Source organism: Anabrus simplex, chromosome 8, assembly GCF_040414725.1.
Source record: "Anabrus simplex isolate iqAnaSimp1 chromosome 8, ASM4041472v1, whole genome shotgun sequence".
NCBI classification, from domain to species: Eukaryota; Metazoa; Arthropoda; class Insecta; order Orthoptera; family Tettigoniidae; genus Anabrus; species Anabrus simplex.
This window is the reverse complement of record NC_090272.1, coordinates 92,445,741-92,466,967: the sequence shown is the minus strand read 5'-3', so window position 1 is coordinate 92,466,967 and position 21,227 is coordinate 92,445,741. Positions and strand designations below refer to the sequence as shown.

The window sequence follows — 21,227 nt, the reverse complement described above, 5'->3', positions numbered from 1 at the left end:
TCATGATATCTAAGGTTCAATTCTGCATTACATAGGGGTGTCCAAATACTTTTGATCAGGTAGTGTATTTCATGTGAATTAGTTTATTTATACATGTTTCAGTAGTGCATTTTACATTATTTTAATCTGTATCTGCATTAGCTGTAAATACAGTGGTAAACTATTTTGTAAATAAGTAGGAATTTGTTTTGTAAGTAGGAAGTTTTCAGTTTTTTTTTTTTTTTTTTTAGAATGTTACTCTTGCATAGCTACTGAGATTGTTGGCTGCCTATTTTGGACCGTGCAGCTGTTAGGTTGCATTTGGGAGATGTGGGTTTGAACTTTACTTTTAGCAGCTCTAAAGATTCTTCTTCGTTATTTCCCTTTTCACACAAGCCAAATACTGGGGCTTTAACTTGATTACAGTTGGGGGATCTTCAAATTTGACTTGTCACTTCACTTGAAGTCGGAGCGGTGTCACCAATTTGCTCACGAGAGTGATCAGCTGATACACAACACAGTGCTAGAACAGAACTGCACTAAACCGTCCTCTGGTACAGAATAAAATTTTTGTTATAAAATATGAAATAACGTACCTTGGATGAGAAGAATGTGAGATAAAACATAACCAAATTCACACACTGTATTAACACATTGCGGACCGGTCCCGAGAAAACTCGTGTTTGCCTAGCCGAGCGTTGCGGACCGGTCCCGAGTTATCTCGTGTTAGCAGCAGACTCAGCAGACTGAACTTTAGTGCTATCTTTTGAGATGTACGGGAACTATTTGGAGGTCAAGGGTGATAGAACTCTGTTACGTATGGTTCTACACAATCGATAGTCGCATTTGTTTTCGAGTATTCTTCATATCGTAGAGTTTCTTTGCATTTCTTGACAACATGTTTACAAAGTTCGAAGAGCCATGCAAGATGGCAGCGCCTAGCGATCGCACGTGTTTACACAAAGATGAAATTATTCGCGAATTATGTGCTGATACAGGCTCTGAATATTAAGTGATGCTGAGTATTTAGAGTTCGACGATGAAATATCTTCTAACGGAAATGTTTCAAGTGATGACGAGGCAAGGTGTGGAACTCGCGTAGCGCAGAACGAGTCGTAAGTTATATTTGTGTTACGGGTGTAAATATTCTAAATATTGTAAATAATGCAGTGTTTTATGACGACTGGGTTATGGACAACAGTGAACCTAGGTTAGAGGATTTTGTAGGTGCTCCTGGTATAAAGTTATGGCCTAATGAATCTGGAAACATACGACAAGTAGCAGGACTTATGTTTGGTGAGGAATTTTTTCAGTATGTAGCTGAAAAGACAAACTTACACTATGAGCAGAAATCACATTCTCATAACTTATCCCCTAAAACACTAAAGTGGACTAATGTCACTAGCAGGGAAATTAAAATATTAATCCTCTGTGTATATTGATACGGCAGGTGAAGAAATCATGTCTGAAAGATTACTGGCCAACCAATCCCCTAATAAAAAGACCAATATTTCCGAAAACTATGAGCCGAAATAGATTTCAAGAAATACCCTGCATTTCAACAATTATTCAGGAAGGCCAATAGAAAAATACACAATAGTCCTTCAAAAGCTATTGAAGTTCTGACAGTTTATTTGTATGCATGCACTCCAGCTTAGAGGTAGTTAGAAAGTGGCCGGGAACAGGGCTGTGCATGGGGCGAACGGCACCCGGTCCGCAATGTGTTAAGAAGTAAAATACCAGAGAATAAAATGCATGTTATAAAACGGGAATAATACAACTATTGAGTATAATTACATACGTAGGATAAGAATAACAAGGCACAGTATAAAAATGAACTCTTAACAGTTCATGGAAAGGTGAATTCTAATGTGAATAACAATGCACTTTGGTTAACAATGTGAGATACAGCATTAATAAACACTCAAGTTAATTAAATATTGATGAAATTTCCACTCACCATTAGCGATTCTGATAGCCGTATCCTTATAGTCGAAACACAGAATAAAATAATTTATAAAGGGAACACACCACTTATATTAAAGTCACTACTGCCCCAGTCATCATCAGTCCAACTCTTGCTCCCACTTGATTTTAATGAAATAACATTTTCTACATATTCTTCCACAATACCCTCTTTCCCCCGAGCATCATTAATTTTGTTTTTGATGCAGTAAAGGACTTTCTTCCAGTCTTCCGCACTTACACGGTTCTCAGCTTCTGAAAGCAGTCTTAACTTCCGCAAGTGATAAAATTTTGTTGTTAGTGGTGACGTAATCTTTAAGTTGAGCCCAAATCAGTTCAATTGCATTAAAGTGGTAGTGGAGGTGGGGGGGGATCACACTTCATGCCCATACCTCCTGTCTGTCATTCACCACGTAAACGGGGGGGGCTTGTTTCTCTTCACACGATGCGTTAATTCTCCTTTTAGTCCTTTTAGCATGTCATCTCTGGCAGGAATGCTGTGATCCTTCAACCATTTGATTAAATCACATTTTATTGCAGCTGTTGGAGTTTTGTCAAGAATGACTGAATGATAGTTGTCCATTATCATTACACTCTTCTCAGGCAAGTTACACAGCAGTCATTCTTCATACCATTTCTGAAAGGCTGTGCAGTTCATCTGATGATAGTCTCCCATCTTCTTGGACCTCAACATGTAAAGGCAGTTAGGCACAAAACCTTGAGACCTACCAGCATTATGACTATTATTCTTCCCCCATTTCCAGTAGGCACTGTCAATGCCCCCTCTACAGACCCATCAGTCCAGCCCTTCCCCCGTGAATTTATATATTGTATGACTTTAACATGCAAAACTATAGTATTAAGATGACAGAAAGTAGTATATATATGTATATACACAGAGAAACCTCATTAGTGCATTCCTCATTAACATGTTTTCCCGCTTAGTATGTCGTAAATTTGAAGTCCTGATTCTCATCGTATTAAATCTATATAAAAATATCTCACTCGTCGCGTTACGAATTTTCGCTATTACTGCTTAGTACGATCGTTCGAAGTTTAGTTTGATTCAAAATGGTGGCCAGAGTCATTCTGTTGCAGTTGCACATGGCCGTGTATAACCTCCAATTCATTGTCTAAGTGTGTCACCAGAAAAATGTGTAATAACCCACTGGTCTGAAATAAAAGGCTTTCTCTAGCATTTGTTTAAGAAAGAGTGTGATCTGATATTTTGATATTTGATATTTTTGTGGGCCCTGTTCAAATGTTTTCATATTTGTTGTTCTTAACACTTTTCAGTGCACTATTATGTTGTAAGTCCCAGCGGAATAAGTTTTCATATTTGTTCTCTCATGTTTTTTTTACCTCTTTTAATGCTCTCTTCTCATTACACTTTCACTGTACCTGTGGTTATGCAACATAAAATCCCCTTATTAAGACAAAGAATGTTACATGTGTTTATTAATTTCCACCTATTCAGTACAAAGTGAGTTCTTGTGATAAAGAATTATGTCTTGTCATATTAATTACAGGGACATGTTTAGCCCATTATATGGGCATCATCAGCCTTAATCTCATACGTGTAGGATAAAAATCAGGATCCTGATTGTTTTTAACTGAAGTATTGAAGAGAAAAGTACATATCATAAAGTTGAGGATACTTGTTGTAGGTACTTCTTTAACATTTTTGTACTAAAACACATCTAAAAGATGAAAGAGTAGGATGACTGTTGTTACAACACACTCACAATAAAATCCTTTTTAATCTTTACAATCAGTCCTTATTTATAACTTTTAAGAATGTCCATGGCTAAAACTGTGATATCAAGTTGCATGTTATAAATTCTATATAAACACTTTTTTGCTGTGTTAAATGGAACCTGGTTAAAGGTGCCCCATACTGATTGAAGGTGTAAAGTGTTAATTAGAACATGAACAGCTTAATCTTCAGATATGATGAAGAAATGTGTTTTAGATCACTCCTAGTGGAGGTTAAGTTAGAATGTAATGCTGTATGACTGTTAAGGTTATTAATCTCATATGATATGATGAATCAACAGTCTTCTTAACCTCTTAACTGGGTATTATTGATGCGCTTGGTGTAACCTGTCCTGTGTGTTTTTTCAGCAGATTGTTGTTACACGACAGGGTAGGCAGAAAAGTTAGTAATATCATTAATATCATTCATCTGTGATACAAAAAGTAAAATAAAGGAGTTTTAATTAATTAATTTTAATGTTAGAGAATTTTTTTTTTAAACCATTTTTACATTAACGGCAAGGTCATTTACCTGGTTGGAATTTGAGAGTTTGGCCCATATTTTACAGCCAAAAGTTGAAACAAATAAAAGCAAGGGGTATTTATAAATATATCATGCATGTGACATTCTGAAGCATTTTAATTAACTGCAAGGTCATTTACCTGGTTGAAATTTGAGTGTTTTGTTCATATGTTAGCACCTAAAATTAACGTTTTCACTGCCGAGTTTTGATGACCAGCCGAGCCCTGTGGGCCGGGTTTTTTTTTTTTTTTAAGGAAGAAGCACTTTGACAGATACATATTTACTGATACTATTAATGGAATGTGTATCGTCCCCGTAGCCCTGCAGCCCCATTCGATGTCGGGGATGAAGTGAGATTATATTTTACACCATATTTTTAGGACTGGATGTCCTTCCCAATGCAATCCTCAGTTGAGATCATGAACATGAAATGTATGATTGGTGAATGAAACTGGGTACAGAAGTGGAAGGAATTGGCTGTGGCTTATGAATAGGACCTGTCCCAGCATTTCCTTGGGAGTGCAAAAGGGAAACCACAAAGAAAAGAAAAAATAAATTATCAGGACAGCTGACGGTGAGGTTCGAACCCACTCACCTGCCAAGTACAGAGCTTGGCTCCATAGCCGTAGCATGTTAATACGCGCGGCTACTCCGCTCGGTGATACTATTACTGAAATATAATACAAAATTCTTGATCCAAGAACTGGTAATATCAAAATCATTTACATTTGGGGAAAACATAATTCATCTGAGGAAGGGGTGACAGTTCCACATGAGACTCATCATTATTACTTTGTGTCGCACTTTCTTGTAGTTCATTATCACCAGATAGATATTCTCCATCTTCATTATCAAAATATAGCTTTCCAAAATCACTATTTATGAGAAAACATTAATTTTCTTCGTCAACAAGAGATGAATGTATACTTCAAGATGCCATGATGGCTACAAGTTAGCTTGAAAGATGTTCCACTCCAACGAAGGTGAAATAACACCATATCGCTTTCAAAACACGCGAAATGGAGTGTTATATCTGCAGTACAGAACTTCTTTAAGCGTTTCCATGGATTCTCAAAGCATGACACCATATCACGTTCATTTGTGACATCGGTGAAGTACACATTGCACCATAACGTATATATGATATACCAGGAAGGCATAGGCCCTGGCACATATGAATAATAAACTTTATTTTATAGCATACAATTCAGTTCCGCTGCATGAACAGCTGTGTGAGAGAATGTTCTCGTACCTACTGCACGACACGAGGGAGAAAGCGAGTCAAGCAAGGTCAAGTGACGTCACCGCCGCCTGAAGCTTACTTCCCCTACCGAAGTTTCTCGATTGTATTTTTACGAACTTTTTAACGCCTGGACCGATTAACACGAGACCAACGCTGAATTATAGCTAATGTTCTGGAAGTAAAACCCTGCAAATTTGAAATCAATCAGTCCAGTGGTTTCTGAGATATGACAAGTTAAAGTTTGGGAGAAATACTTGCCCCTCATCACCTGATTCCAAGCGCTGCCCGCCTGACATGTATATATAGGCAACTGGGCCAAGGCCATAGTCAGTGCAATCCCGTGTACAGAGTCGTGTGCACAGTGTGTGTAGAAAGTCTGTTCCGTCGCGATTCGCGAGGACATAATAGTGGCCGTACTCAAATGCTGTTGTATTAGTAAAAGAACGTATCGTACGTAAAGTTTCTGCTGCGCCGCGACGACTGTAAGATTCTAGATGTTTTTCAAGGTGAATTAGCGTGATATAATACTTGCAAGTTTATTATAAAGGTGAAGCTGTAACAGGAAGTAACAATTGAAGTGTCCAATATTTCACTGACTAAAATACGACACCGTGAACTGTAGTATTTCAACATAATTCTAAACTATGCTAATATCATAAATCATTGCGTGTGGTAAACTGAAATCGTAATTTAAAACCACTTCTAAGACATATTTCCCTTACAGTGAACTGTATAAGGCTGTATTTACTTAATATTCGTCCCAGAACAGGGCATAAATTAACTATTTTCATTGTGCACTTTCTCGATCTTTCGATCACCACTGTGTAAAATCCAGTGAACATTAAGGATTTTTTACAGGAATATTAAGTAGTACGGACTAGTGTGGTGTGAATACAACCATAATATCGCCTTAATCTGTTAATAATATTTGTTCAAAGACTGTGATATATATCACGTTTTCAAGTGCTTATGAACTGTGTATATAAAAACTATGTTTTCTGCAGCATGGACTGTGAATGTTAATTCTACGCCGTAAATTCAGTATCAGAATAAAACTGTGTATTACGACGGTGTGTGATTAATATCCATAATATTTTCAATAGTGCCAATTGAACTTTCCGTGTTCCGACATTACTTCCAAGAACCACGGAAATCTTGGCAAAAGTGCTACGAGATCCTGCTACATCAAACGTCGCTTCCAATTTACGTGGTTTCTTCAGTTATGGTACCCATCAATGGCGTCGACGAGGGAGATTGACGTATCTTCACTGAACATCGCCGGTTCTGAGTTTGAGTCTCTGTCCACACTCCACGGAATGTTCCAGACACCGTACAGCACAACTCCAACATTAGTAAGCAGATCTTCTTGTACGCTGAGTGAGTAATCACAACTGACTGACTTTTTACAAAGCACTTTGTTCAGTACAGTGTTCTTACAAGTGCTGCGTGTGGGTATTAATTCATAACTTCGTCAGTTAAAAGTTCATATTTTGCTATAAATTCCTTTCTAAGTCATTAATTAATTGAAGTGCTTTATTTATTTCATTTTTCAATTTAAACAAACTGAAAGACATACTGCAAGAGTTCAAATACTTCATTTAATTTATAAGTGTGTGTTTATTTATTGATTTGAAAATTTAGAAAGACTGTAGGTCAGCACCATAAATAATGAACTGACAATTTCCAAGGTGCTAAGCAATATTTGTGTGTGTTTGCATTTAAAATTATACTCTAGGCTATTCATGATCTATAGAAGAATGATAATCATTTTTTAAATTCTCAAGCGAACAGATGTCAAGAAAATCATAACATAAATCTTTTCTTTTACATTTTGGCAAATATTAACTACCAAATTGAGTTGCAGGTGGATGCTATTAATAAATTTTACGAAAAAAGGAACTACCATCTATTATTCGCCCTGCGATACTATCAGTCTCTGTACCTGCTCCATAAAACACCGGACACTACCTGAGATCCTTCCCATGCTCAAACCCCACAATCATTTTCCTGTACAATACGGATTTTTGGACGTGGCATGGTGTTCAATAACATATATATATATATATATATATATATATATATATATATATATGGGTTTGGCAGTGAATGGGTTAAAACAAATAAAAGAAAGAAATATTTACGAATTACACATCATGCTAGTGACATTGTGAAAGATTTTACATTAACTTCATGGTCAGTTACGTCATTTACCTCACTAGAACTGCAGTGATTTGTCTCGGAGATAATTTTCGAAAAGTAAGGGGTTGCGATACTTTCTCGTTTTGAGAAGTACATACTGTTTTCTGGCTTATGAACTATCCCCTGCAGCATTAGAAGTCCAATTAGAGTTTTTATCTCAGTTGCATTTGAATACACCCAATCTCTCGCTCGTGACCGTGGTTTCAAGTTCGGATGGGCTTCTAAAAACTGTTTAGCATACACATTGGTCTATTCGGCAATAAATTGAAACATACCATCACCTATGAACTGTTCAAAATATTCCAACACATTGGATTCATCGTCAAAGTCCACATTTACACCACTAGCACCAGAAAATACGAATTTCTGACGTGAAACACCACGCGTCAGGAAAGGGTGAAACATGTCCAGCACTTCGCCTTCATCTGATTCGTCATGTTGTTCATCTTGTTCTTCATTCTCTGAATCGCTTTCATTATCAGACTCACCTTCATCTGTATCAAACCACTCATCTTTGGATTTCTGGGAAAATAAATCATCACAATCATTCTTCCGGTGTTCAATAAGTTCTTCTTCTTCTTCGAGCATTTCGAACTTATGCTTTGAACTAGATGCTGTCATATTTGGCCTACTGCGGACAAGTAGTACTGTACAGTTGTAAAATAAAAACATATAAGCTTCAAGAAGCGTGACACGTTGTATTTGCTGCCATTGTGCGGAAAAAACATCATTTAAGATGACAATACACAGCGCGGCAAAGTAGCTGGTCATACCCAGGAGATATTTGTGGTAAAAGATGAGTACGTATATATTCGTCATGCCCATTACCCTGTAACATTCAGGGTACGAATATATGTCATGCCCAGTTAAGAGGTTAATGTTCGTTGTAGAAGCGAGGAAGGGTTCTCGACTGTGTGAGCTTGAAGATGTGACTGTGGCTTCTTATATTGAAAGTCGAAAGGGAACGCTCAGGTTTGATGTAGATTAGAGCTTGGATGTTGACTTTTACTACTGAGGAATGTGTGGTGTATTGTCTGTAATGAGAGGAGAGTAGAATATGAATAAAATTAAAGAAAAGATGAGTTTAAAGAAAAATGTTGTGTGTATAATCACTTACCCCTTCGACTATTGTGATGTTGATTAGTTGTGTGTATATTCACGTAAGCTTCCGTGGCTCAGGCGGCTGCGCGCTGGCCTCTCACCGCTGGATACCGTGGTTCAAATCCTGGCCACTCCGTGTGAGATTTGTGCTGGACAAAGCGGAGGCGGGACAGGTTTTACTCCAGGTACTCCAGTTTTCCCTGTCATCTTTCATTCCAGCAACACTCTCCACTATCATTTCATTTCATCTGTCAGTCACTAGTCTTTGCCCCAGAGGACAGGCCTCGGCAGCCGGCACAATTTCTATCCTCGCTGCAAGTTGAGGGTGCTTCATTCATCCCATCCCTGACCTGGTCGTTGACTGGAAAACAGGACTGAACTTCAAACAGCATGTCTTGGAAAACACCTGCGGAAATAGTCTTCTTGACTACCTGCTTTCCTATAACGAGCCCTCATCTGTTTCTGTGGGACGAAATATTTTTAACTCCAAGCACAAGTCCTTTGAAGCAACTTTCACTCTCACCCCTCCCCGTGCTCCGAGATGTCATCGACCTGTCCTTAGAAGCTCTGTGCCTGTGTGGCGTAAAGTTGACTGGCAGGCTGAATCGTACCCTGTCCCTGTTACCATGGCGTTTGTTGCATGTGGGTGAAGTTCAAGTTGCGGTGGACTTATTTTATGATTGGACGCTTGCTGTGATTCGGGACCTCATTCCTACTCGTTCGATGTCCAGAAAATTCCCCCCCATGGAAGAAGAGTGATACTAAAAGTGCTGAACTGCAAAAATCGGTAGCCTGGAGACAATGGAAAAATGCGCCTTCCGAGAGTAATTACAAAATATTCTCGGACCTTCGCAAACACCACAAGTACTTATTAAGGCGGGATTACTCTGACTATATTAACGGAGCCTGCATTGAAGTAAAACACAACAGTAAAATGTTCTGGTCACTTATAAATAACAGAAGAGACAATAAACGAATACCGGAAGTAGTAACCTGGGACCAGTCTGTAGCCAGTGGAGCAGATAGATCTGAATTATTTAATGAATATTTTACCTCTAATTTTGTTAAACCTGTGCAGTGTGCTGAGTTTCCTAAAATCAAACCTGTTACTTCCCATAGCCTCAGTAATATTTCTACCACTGAATCTGAAGTGTACTCCCTACTTTCGTCTTTGTCAGAGAATAAACCCACTGGTCCTGATGGTCTCGGTCCTATCTTCCTTAGGAATACAGCAGTAAGTCTTTCATACCCTATTAGTATGATATTCAATCGGTGCTTCTCAGTTGGCTACTTTCCGAGCTCCTGGAAACTTGCGTATATCACACCAGTTCTTAAAGGTGGACAGAGGTCGGATATTGCAAATTATCGCCCGGTCTCTATATTACCTGCTTTATCAATCATTTGTGAAAGGATCATCCATCAGCATTTGCTTGCGTTTACAAATCCCTATATATCCCCTCAGCAGCATGGTTTCCTTCCTGGAAGCTCCTGCGTAACTAACTTGGCTATCCTCCTCCATCATGCCACGTCTGCCATCCACGCGGGCTCTCAACTTGATGTATGCTATATCGACATCGCGAAGGCCTTTGATACCGTGGATCACACCCTTCTTCTGAACGGTTTAACGTGCATGGGAGACTCCTAGCTCTAATTAATAGCTTTCTGAGCGAAAGACTACAGCGCGTTGTTCTTGATTGATGCAGTTCTTCTCTCACCACCACCCTCTCTGGTGTCCAGCAGGGTAGTGTCCTTGGTCTACTTCTTTTTGCCCTGTTTATTGATGACCTTATCGATACTGTTTCCCCACCATTCATGTGAAATACTGCTCTTTGCTGATGATTGTAAAATCTTCAAGCAGATCGATTCTCCTACAGATACAATCCAGTTGCAAAATGCACTTGATTCACTATCAGGTTGGTGTACTACATGGCGTCTTAAACCTCATCCCTCCAAGTGTTCCACCATTTCGTTCACATTTCGCAAATCCCCCGTTCTACAAGAATATCACCTACTGAACCAACCGATTGCTCTTGTTGACAATCAAAAAGACTTAGGAGTGCATTTTGACAGTAAATTGTTGTTTGTCTCGCACATAAACAGGGTTACCTCACGTGCTATGTCACTCCTTGGTTTACTGTACAGGTTTTCTGACATCACAGATGTAAATGCCCTCAGAGCATTCTACGTCTCCTGTATCTTACCTATTGTTGAATACGCCTCTCCAGTCTGGTCCATTTCTGCTTCTTCAAACCTCAGCCACCTTGACCGTGTACAATCTTTTTTCTGTGCTATCATCAGAGCCAGGGTCCCTGCATGTCGCAATCTAAGCACTATCCAAGTGCTTGGGAAACTGAACCTCAAGACTCTTTCTGCTCGGAGGAAAGTAGCCGACCTAAAGCTGCTATACAAAGCAGTTAATGGTCTGTTTAGGTCTCCAGATTTAGCTTCCTTATTTCCCCTCCACGTCCCATCCCGTAATACCAGAATGAAGACCCTATTCCATACTCCTTACTCCCGGCTTTCTCTCACCCAAAGGTCCCTTTCGGTACGTATTCCAGCAATGTTTAATACATTATCTATCAACAACAACCTAGATCTCTTCGTAACGTTTCCTTCCTTCTGTCATGATATTTATCATATAACTTAATTTTCCTTGTTGTTCTTTCCCGTTCTGCTCCTGTATTTACTGTAAATGTATTTTTCTTTGTTAATAACGTTGTTTATGTAAATATGTATTATATATGATTGTACAGTTTTTATTGTGTATATTCGTGTCCTTTGTAAGTATTTATATATCTTTCATTTTAGATTCATATCTATTGTACATAGCTCAGATCGTTGTAATTCGGCGTTATGCTGTTGCTGATCCTGAATGAATGAATGAATAAATAAATAAATAAATAAATAAATAAATAAATAAATAAATAAATAAATAAATAAATGTTGATCAGTTGCTGTGGCAGCGTTGGAATGACTGACACTTGCGCTTCTAGTGTTGTATCGATGTGAGATTCGGGGAGGGGGGTGTGGTGGATGAGAGGGAATAGGCGGGGCATTATGTTTATGTGCTGTTGGTTGCAGGAGGCTTGTGGGGGCGGACGGGAGAGAGTCGTGTTTAATAAAGTAGTATGGGTCCTTGATGATGATAATTTAAGATTGTTCAGAAAGTTGTTTTGTTTTAAATTCTGTGTTTGCAATAATTTGGGTAAAATCTTGTATAAGGGATTTTTGACTTCAATTATTTCATAGAGGTTTAGATTTTTGTTGCAGTATTGAACGAAATATATATAAATGTTTTCTAGTTCATTCGTCAATTTCCTTTTACCTACTCTTTTAGTTATTGTAAGGTCCTGTTCTATAGTCATGAATTGATGCCCTGTCTTCTTCATATGGGTTACTCATAGCTGAAAATTTGTTGTGCTTTTGGCATTATAGTGCTCCAAGTACCTTGTGTGAAAACTCCAGCCTGTTTGCTCAATATAAGAGACGTCACATTGTGTGCTTGTTGAGCCTGTGTATGCCTGAGCCTGAGTAAATGTTACTGTAGGAATTGACTGTGTTGTGATTGAAAAATAATTTCTGGTTAATGTTTGTTGTCCTAAATGCTATACTGGTGTTTTGTTTTTCAATATAAGAAGCTGCAGTCACATCTTCAAGCTAAGATAAATATGGCTTTACACAGTCGAGAACCCTTCCTCACTTCTACAATGAACATTAAGAAGACTGTTGATTCATCTTATCATATGAAATTAACAACCTTAATAACTTAAACAGTCTAACAGCTTTACATTCTAACTTAACCTCCACTAGGAGTGATCTAAAACACATTTCTACACCATTATCTAAAGATTAAGCTGTTCATGTTCTAATTAACATTTTACGCCCTCAACCAGTATCGTTCCATTTAATGCACCAAAAAAGTGTTCCTATAGTACTGGAGCAACTATATATCACAGTTTTAGCCATGGACATTCTTAAAAATTATAAATAAGGACTGATTGTAGAGTTTTAAAAAGATTTAATTGTAAGAGTCTTGTAACAACAGTCATCCTACTCTTTCATCTTTTAGACGTATTTTAGTACGTAAATGTTAAACAAGTACCTATAGCTTCTCTCTTCAAAACGTCGATTAAGAACAATCAGGATCCTGATTTTTATCCTACAGGTATGGGTTTATCCTTGAATATTAACAAGACCAAGCTGATTGTATTCTAAAAAACACCAAAACAGACCTTCCTTTACATCAACAACATCGTCCAACAAGCATCTTCCGTCACATATCTTGGAACTCTAGTGAACCAGCATTCTGATACAAAAAGTGAAATCTTATCCAGGATTGGACAAACAAAACATATGTTCAATACCATGAGGACCTTATTCACCAGCTGAGAACTCAACCTCCAGCTCAGAGTCGAAAGCTACGTTATGTCTTTCCTGTCCTTCTGTATGGTTTCGAAGGGTGGACACTCAGCCCTTTATTGGAGAAGCGGATTGAATCTTTTGAAATGTACTTATACAGAAGAATACTCCGAATATCTTGGGTAGAAAAGAAGACCAATGAAGTAGTCCCCAACATCTTGAACAAGAAAAAAGAGCTTCTCATAACCATCAAGGAGAGTAAGCTCAGCTACCTCGGGCACATCATGAGATGTGAACGATACACATTATTAAATAGAAGGAAGGATCCACCTTTTAATACTCCGTTGTTAAGTTGAACCAAATAGAAGTTACAACCTGTTCATTTGGAACCGGTTTCAACACATTTGTAGTGTCATCATCAGCCAATTAGCAAATCAGTGCAAAAATTAAGTCATAAAGATCTAAAAACAACTAACATAATGATCACTTGTAGTTAACGCCTGATCATTTTGGTGGCTCAAACTCTCTTCAGTAGTGAAAACTCTCATCGGTGAAGGGGATTCGGCTTTGCTCATTGTCAAAATGTCCGCCTTCGTAGCGTAATGGTTAGTGTTATTAGCTGCCGTCCTCGGGGGCCCGGGTTTGATTCCCGGTACTGCAAGAAATTTAAGAATGGCAGGAGGGCGGGTATGTGGCTCAAATGGTACATGCAGCTCACCTCCAATGGGGGTGTGCCTGAAAAGAGCTGCACCACCTCGGGATGAGGACACGAGTTTACTTATTGTCAAAATACGGCTGCAGAAGCCGTATCAACTTTATTCACTTACACTTTCTTATTTTGGGCATCAGGGAATGTCTAGTACTTTTGTCCAAAAGCTTTTGAGTGTACAATTGTTCATTAACTCATTAACTGGTGGTGGTGATAATGATTAATTTTTTTTTGAGGGGAATTACATCAGATCAGCTATCCCCTCTTTACCTGAATCAAAAGACGGCGCGGGGGGGGGGGGGGGGGGAAGGTCTAATCCTTCGAAGAAAGAAAAGTTTTGCCAGAACAAATGGGCCACAGTGGGCATGAAAATTAAGCTCACCCTAGGTCTTGCGAACCTAACATCATTGGTGTCGAAAGTCAACCAAGGGTGGTCTAGGGTTTCCAGGTATCCTAATTAAAATCTATCTGGATTAGTAGAAATCTTTATTACCCCAAAGTAGGCAATATTTCACATACTTTAGTCTTTTAATTGTCTATTTAAAGAATGTGAAGTTTTAAATTGAAAGGCTGCATCGTAAAGTCAACATAATTGACGACAATATGAAAACAGTGTTCTCAATATGGTATATCCCCAAGTTCTGTGGTAGTGTTTATTCTACTCCACTAGAGTCAATAGTTATCAGTTCCTGACAGTCAAACATAGTAGAGAAACAGTTGATGACATGAGAGAAACAGTTATCAATGGCAGGATGCTGAACTAATGGTGAATACTAACTACTTATTTACATGCCTAGTTGTGTTGTTTCCTCGATATAGAAGCGAACAAACTGTTGAGGAGTTTGAAAAGTGAGAAAATACATAAATAAGGTAGGATTTAGTGCTTTATTTCATTTTAAAATTCATTACGAGTTGTGATTGTGATGTGTTGTGTGGATTAGACCTGTCTGACATATTCAAAAAGCAAGTAGACATCATAAGATTATAATGTGAGGAAATTAATGTCCAACATTATATATGAGTAGTATGTAGGTTTCGAAATACCAGTTTCATTCAGAAGTAAGTCTCGATTTTGTTCAAGAAAATCCTGGTGACCCTGAGGTCGTAGAATACAAAAAATAAAGTAAGGAGTCTGATTTTTCCTGTGTTGTTCAACAATTTCATCTTTCCCTTCTTAATTTGATGACATGATTCCAATAGTCAGTTGTGTGAATTATACTCAAAACTACATGGATAAATTCTGTAACATTTGTATTTTTAATTTTCAGACCCTATACAGGTAATGAACTGTAAATAAGCATTATTCTTTTGTTAACTTATTTAAAATAATCTTAGGGATACACACAAATCATACACAAACCAAGAAGCTATTTTCACTTTAATCAGTATGAGAAGCAGAATCAGTTGGGCAGCTATGATTGGCGAGCACGACAAAAGGAACGAAAAGGAAAGTGAAGACCAGTAGGAGGATTTGTCTAAGGTGAAAGATAGTGAAATATTAAGTATACTACTGGGTATAGCCCTTGCACTATTGAGATAGTTAACTCGGCATGCTTGAACTTAAAATACAGTTTTTAAAACGCCCAGAAAATTGGTTAGAAAACACTACCTATTTAGAAATTCAACTATACCATTCACTGTTTATTTTCAGAAACTACTTTCAATATTACACCTGGCAACGTAGAGTTCTTCATGGAGGTGGGCCCAGGAAGCATTACAATTGATTCACTTGAGGCTACAGTGGTTACTAATGGAAATGCTGGTGGAATGGGTAATGGTGGAGTTGAAGCCAATGGTAAGTTTCAGAAAGGGCCTTTCAAGCCTCTTATTGTTCCCTGTAAAGCATGAATCATTGCCACTAAATGCCTAGGAATCCTATAAAGTATTTGAATACTTATGTTTATTTATACTTTTAGGGAATATGTAATTAGGAGAGAGTTACTTCCAGACTTTGGTATTCCAGTGCAAATTGTTAATTTAATTTCATATTGTTACCTGACAGTAGTATTTCTGGACTGAAGAATCAAAAGAGAGTAAATGTGAGTCTGTGATGAATATACAGTTTGTGATTCATTGACAGCTTAGAATTGATCAACTGGGTACTCAGAATGTTCCTAGTACTAGTCACCAATTTGACATGCCCCAACTGGACTAAAGCACATTTTGCTAGTTCATCAATTTCCTGAAGTCCGAATTCCATACGGAAAACCAGGGAAACTGGTAAATGTCAGGAAATTCAGGGGGAAAAATGTGGATATTTTTTCTGCCAGATAAAGTGGACGTACAGTATTTATCTGCGTTGTAGAAGCTCTTTTTAAAAAAATTTTATAACATGAATCTAGGGCATATCTTTTATGCCAGGAAAGAAATTGTAAAGAAAACTTAATAAAAACACAAAAAAAAAAAAAAAAATGTGAACTTGAATGTGAAGGAACAAATAGAATCAATAGGTATATGCATAGCTTATAGCAAGCAGTAGCGACTACAATCGATCGATCGAATTTGTAATGTTTTGATCTGCTTACTATGAATATTCTCTGATGTTGGGGAATGGCGAGCTTGATCGATTATATTGTGTTTACGGTTTTTGTAATCACTTAAATGCGATACATGGCTTCCACCACAAGATAAGTCCATATACAAAATTCCACAACCCAGCGGATTACTGTGTTTGTTTACTGTGTAGGGATGATAGTATTTAAATATTTCATTATTAAGGTCCACCTTTTCAATACAAACTGTACAATGTTTCACATTACATTTATGTTCAGGGATTAGTTTTGATCTAACTGTAGGACATCATCAGCCTTAAAGCAAATCACACAAATACATCAAAGAAAATGAAAAATGTAGACACAAAGGTCTTTAAAAAACTGTACGCACAACTCATAGAATTGAGGTAAGACTGGTTACATAAAATAAAATGTTGTTGAATTCTGTTTAAGACCTTTGTGTCTATACAGTGTTTATTTTCTTTGGTGTATTTGTGTGACTTGCTTACAGTTAGGATAAAACTAATCCCTGAACGTAAGTGTGATGTGAAACATTGTACAGTTTGTATTGAAAAGGTGGACATTAATAATAAAATATTTAAATACTATTGTAATCACAGTTCAATACAGATCAATCATAATGAAATTTATATCTTTTAATTACTGTGTAATGATGTGTGCGATAGTTACTACCTCGTAGACTGTAAAAACAGACAGAAAAACAGTGACTGAATACAGCAAAGTGTGAAATTCTCTAAAACTTAACTCATTTTAGCGCTCATTATTATAAATATTATTATTGTTGTTGTTGTTGCTCTTATTAAATGCGCTGACATAGGCAAGCCTTGTATAAATAGGTAGTGCATCATGACACCATTTACACTGCGTCGCACTGGAATTTAAGCTGACATGCATTTGTATATGCATAAAAACTAGATTTTTAAAAAATGTATTGGAAAGTGGCAAAATCCTTTGATGTTTGTTGAGTTAAGGCCAATACAGGATAAAGAATGAGATTTATAAATGTGATAGTCCCGTTAACAACAGGTACTACAGTTAGTATCTTAATATAACTAATTTGGAACAGAAGAAAAAAGCAGCCCACTTTAAGTATGTTTTTATGCACAAAATGGGGTTTATACTAAAACTGATGAGAAACAATTTCTTTTTAATGAACGAGGATTTGTTACTGTTAAGAAACCTCATACTTCATGTTTATCTACAGACTTTTCCTAACTTTTCAACATATCTCAGTTTTGTTACACACTTTTTCCCTTACATTCTGCAAGGTTGAAAATACCCTTGTGATAAAACACACTTTCAGTTTCCTGCAGAAGCTGATGTGCTACTTTCTGTTAGTCCTCTGCCATCCTGTAATGTTGTCTCATATCCGTTCCCTTCACAAAACTCGTATAAGTTGAGAGTCTGTAGGTGCCATTTCAGGTCTGCTCCCTTGGTGCAGTCTTCCTAGCCCTTTTTCTTTGTAATTTCCACCTCGGTGAGCTGAACTGAATCAGGGCGTGCGTTATTCTTTTAAAGGACAACCTTTCTGGAGACTAGTTTACAATGCATGACAGGACTCGTGAAGTGTCTGGACATATAAACTTGTGAAGTGTCTGGACATATCAGCAGGTATTTATGATTTCCCAGGTTCAAGATCCACCAGATTGCACTGTCTTTGCTTTCTTTCTTGTTAGCAAATTCCAGTGATGTTTTATCTTGTTCAGCATTATATTGTTTTCAGTTCATAATGATGGAACCTCTTTTCACCACCTGTCGCAGTGCTAAATAATGCAGTGGAACCTCAGTTCAGCTTTTTTTTGGTGGTATTGCAAAAAAAAAATGCTGGTATCACCAGTTATAAAGCAATTGTAAACATACACTGGAGTAGAAGTCTCCTATACCGGGCGAGTTGGCCGTGCGGTTAGAGGCGCACAGCTGTGAGCTTGCATCCGGGAGATAGTGGGTTCAAATCCCACTGTCGGCAGCCCTGATGGTTTTCCGTGGTTTCCCATTTTCATACCATGCAAATGCTGGGGCTGTACCTTAATTAAAGCCACGGCCGCTTCCTTCCAACTCCTCGGCCTAAGCCACTAAGAAGGAAAAAAAAGTCTCCTATAGTGAGTGCAGCATATAGCGAAAACCCCTTATAACATTTTATTCCGTCCCCTGAAAATTCCTATACTAAACTGTGTTTGTCCATCGGTTACAGCGAGAATCGTATCGCTGATGCATCTGTTACTTGTGAGGTGAAGGTGGTACATATGCACTATTTGTTTGTAGAATTGCTCTGTTACCATACTATTAAGAATTGTATTTGGAGGCCGTGGAAAAAATGATATAATAATAATAATAATACTAATAATCACTCCAAAGATTACGGATTAAGAGCAGAGCAGTGTAACTATTGTGAACATTGTAATTGGGCAAAAAGCCTGTTATGTTCATCACTGAATAAATAAATAAATAGTAAAGTATATCAGATCAAATGTGGAACGTGACGGGATTAGGTTTTTGGGACTAGAAGAGGCCAAGACAAGAGAAAACAATAGTGAAAGATTTAATGACAAATCTATTTGAAGAGAACAAAACCAAAATTTACAATTTCCTTCGAGCAATTTGCTGAACTATACAAATGTTGTTCTTTCCCAACCATCACATTTTTTTTTGTTTACTTCTATTAATCGAAAGAGCAAATAAGAAAGAAAGAAAGAAGGGGATGGAAAGGAAGGGGGGGGAGGGGAGAAGAGGAAATGGAAAGAAATACCTGCCTAATGACATGTTAAAGAACTAACCAATAGATACAACATGTTATGGAATTATAAACATCAAGCAAAAGAAGTTATAGGTAAACACACGATACAAAAAAGGGTCTTCAAAGGTGAAGTCCGTCAATTAAACACACAGAAAATGACATCGATGGAAACTGCTTCTAGAGACAGTCAATCAGTATGTAAGATAATTGCAAGAGACTATCCTCATTTTTCCGTATTGAAAGTCTATTTAAAGGAGAAACAATAAAACTTTTGTATCAATACATTAAAAGCAATTATAAAATTAGGATCTCATTCTTATTTTATTGCTTAAATATTAAAACATACATGTTATATTTTGAACATCTTCAGGTTAACGATGATTATTTTCTTCCTCCTTAGTGAATTTTACTCTTTGGTCTAGGTTATTTAAAAAGTTTAATATGTTATCACTGTTATTGAATTTACTATCCATTATTACAAACGTATCGCCTACATATCTTACCCACAAACATAGTCCTTTTATGTTTGTTTTTATTTTGCTTTGCTCCAGATGATCCATATAAATATTAGCTAAAATTCGAGACGTGGGGTCTCCCATCCCCTAACACATCTGTTCGTTAAACTTTTTAGATATTACAGTAACACGAGCAGAAAATAAATTTGACTTTCAGATTTATAGAAAGCCATCTTACGTTCCAATAGCTATCAAAAAAGATTCCCCACACCCAAAATCACAGAAACAAGCCGCATTTTTAGTCTAATTTACAGAGCCTTCAAAATGCCACTATCAGATAACAGTTTAAAGAAAGAAATAAAATTTATAAAAGACTCAGCTTCTGTAAATAGTTATAAAGTAGATGTTGTTAACAAAATTATTAATAGAGTGAAATCAAAACTGGCCACAAACCTTATTCCGATTAAAACTGAAAAACCAAAATTCGCAACATTTACATTCACCAGCCCAGCAGTATATCAAATCACGAATCCGATCAGAAAACGAAAAATTAATATTTTATTAATTTATTTAATATTAATTTAGAACTCAAAATACAAATAGAAATATATTTTTTAACCATAATAGTGTAAATTCACGCAACAACAAATACCGAAGTTCAGGAATCTATAAGCTGATTTGCTTGGATGTGGTTTTTCTTACGTTTGCCAAACTGGGAGAAGTTTTATAACTATATATTTGGAACATGTAAACGCTGCTAAACATAATAAATTATCCGCTATGAGTAACCATATGCAAGAAAAGGGACACCACTTTACTACAATAGAAAAAGATTTTAAAATAATCAGAAAAGTTGACAAAGGGAAATTAATGAATGAGCTGGAGAATATACATATCTACTTAGGCAAACACTTCAGTAGAGATAAAAACGTGAACGATGAAATAGAAATTAAAAAATCCATTAATAGAACGAATAACGAAATGAATACAAACGTTTAAAATCGATAGTACGAAATTTACGCGTAATTTTATCCCACATAATAAAGAGAGTCAATCCACGAATACACAAACTCCTCCATACACAACTTCTAAACATTCCCCTCCACGAATCACGCCATTTGCTAGAACGCCGTCCTCTGTTACCTCCCCTCCCAATGCCCCGCAGATACAGAGACACATATACAACACGAGGAGCGCAAATAGAATGACAAGCAGCAGTCAAACAGCTGAGTGCACTAGAGTAAATGCAGGCAGGAGGAGAAAGAGTAAATGCTGATCCTTCAGTGTTAGTTTCTTCAACTTTTAAATCATTCGGCTTGTCCTTACGAAAATAACTTTCCTGTTACAGATATGTCGACAGACGTTTTTACGTAAACTTTGATAAAATTACCATTTGCATGTCACCAGAGCTTGTTCATCACCAATTGACAGAGTCCCTGCTTACGTCTGGAGGATTGCCCTATTATACATTGGTCAGGACTACAAGCAATTTGTGAATTCGACAAATTTTGAAGTTAAATATTTCATAATCTATAATCAACAGTGCACATCAGTTTTGTCACGTTTATAGACGAATAGTAAAATATTGAAGCCTAACCTCAGCTGTTTTGAGTGTTTTAAGATTCCAATTCCATACAGTATAATTTGTGAAAAATTAAGCCAGTTGTAGCAAAATGTTGGAATGTGTACACA

General features: G+C 37.2%; 1 protein-coding gene across 2 annotated transcripts in view; it reads left to right on the top strand.

The window, feature by feature from the left end:
• LOC136878835 (large proline-rich protein BAG6) overlaps positions 1-21,227 on the top strand; it is a 281,352-nt gene that overhangs the window by 123,522 nt on the left and 136,603 nt on the right. For both annotated transcript variants that reach the window (XM_067152362.2, XM_067152361.2), the window contains exon 11: positions 15,485-15,628. In XM_067152362.2, the coding sequence (XP_067008463.2) occupies positions 15,485-15,628 (144 nt within the window). The remainder of the gene's footprint in view (positions 1-15,484; positions 15,629-21,227) is intronic.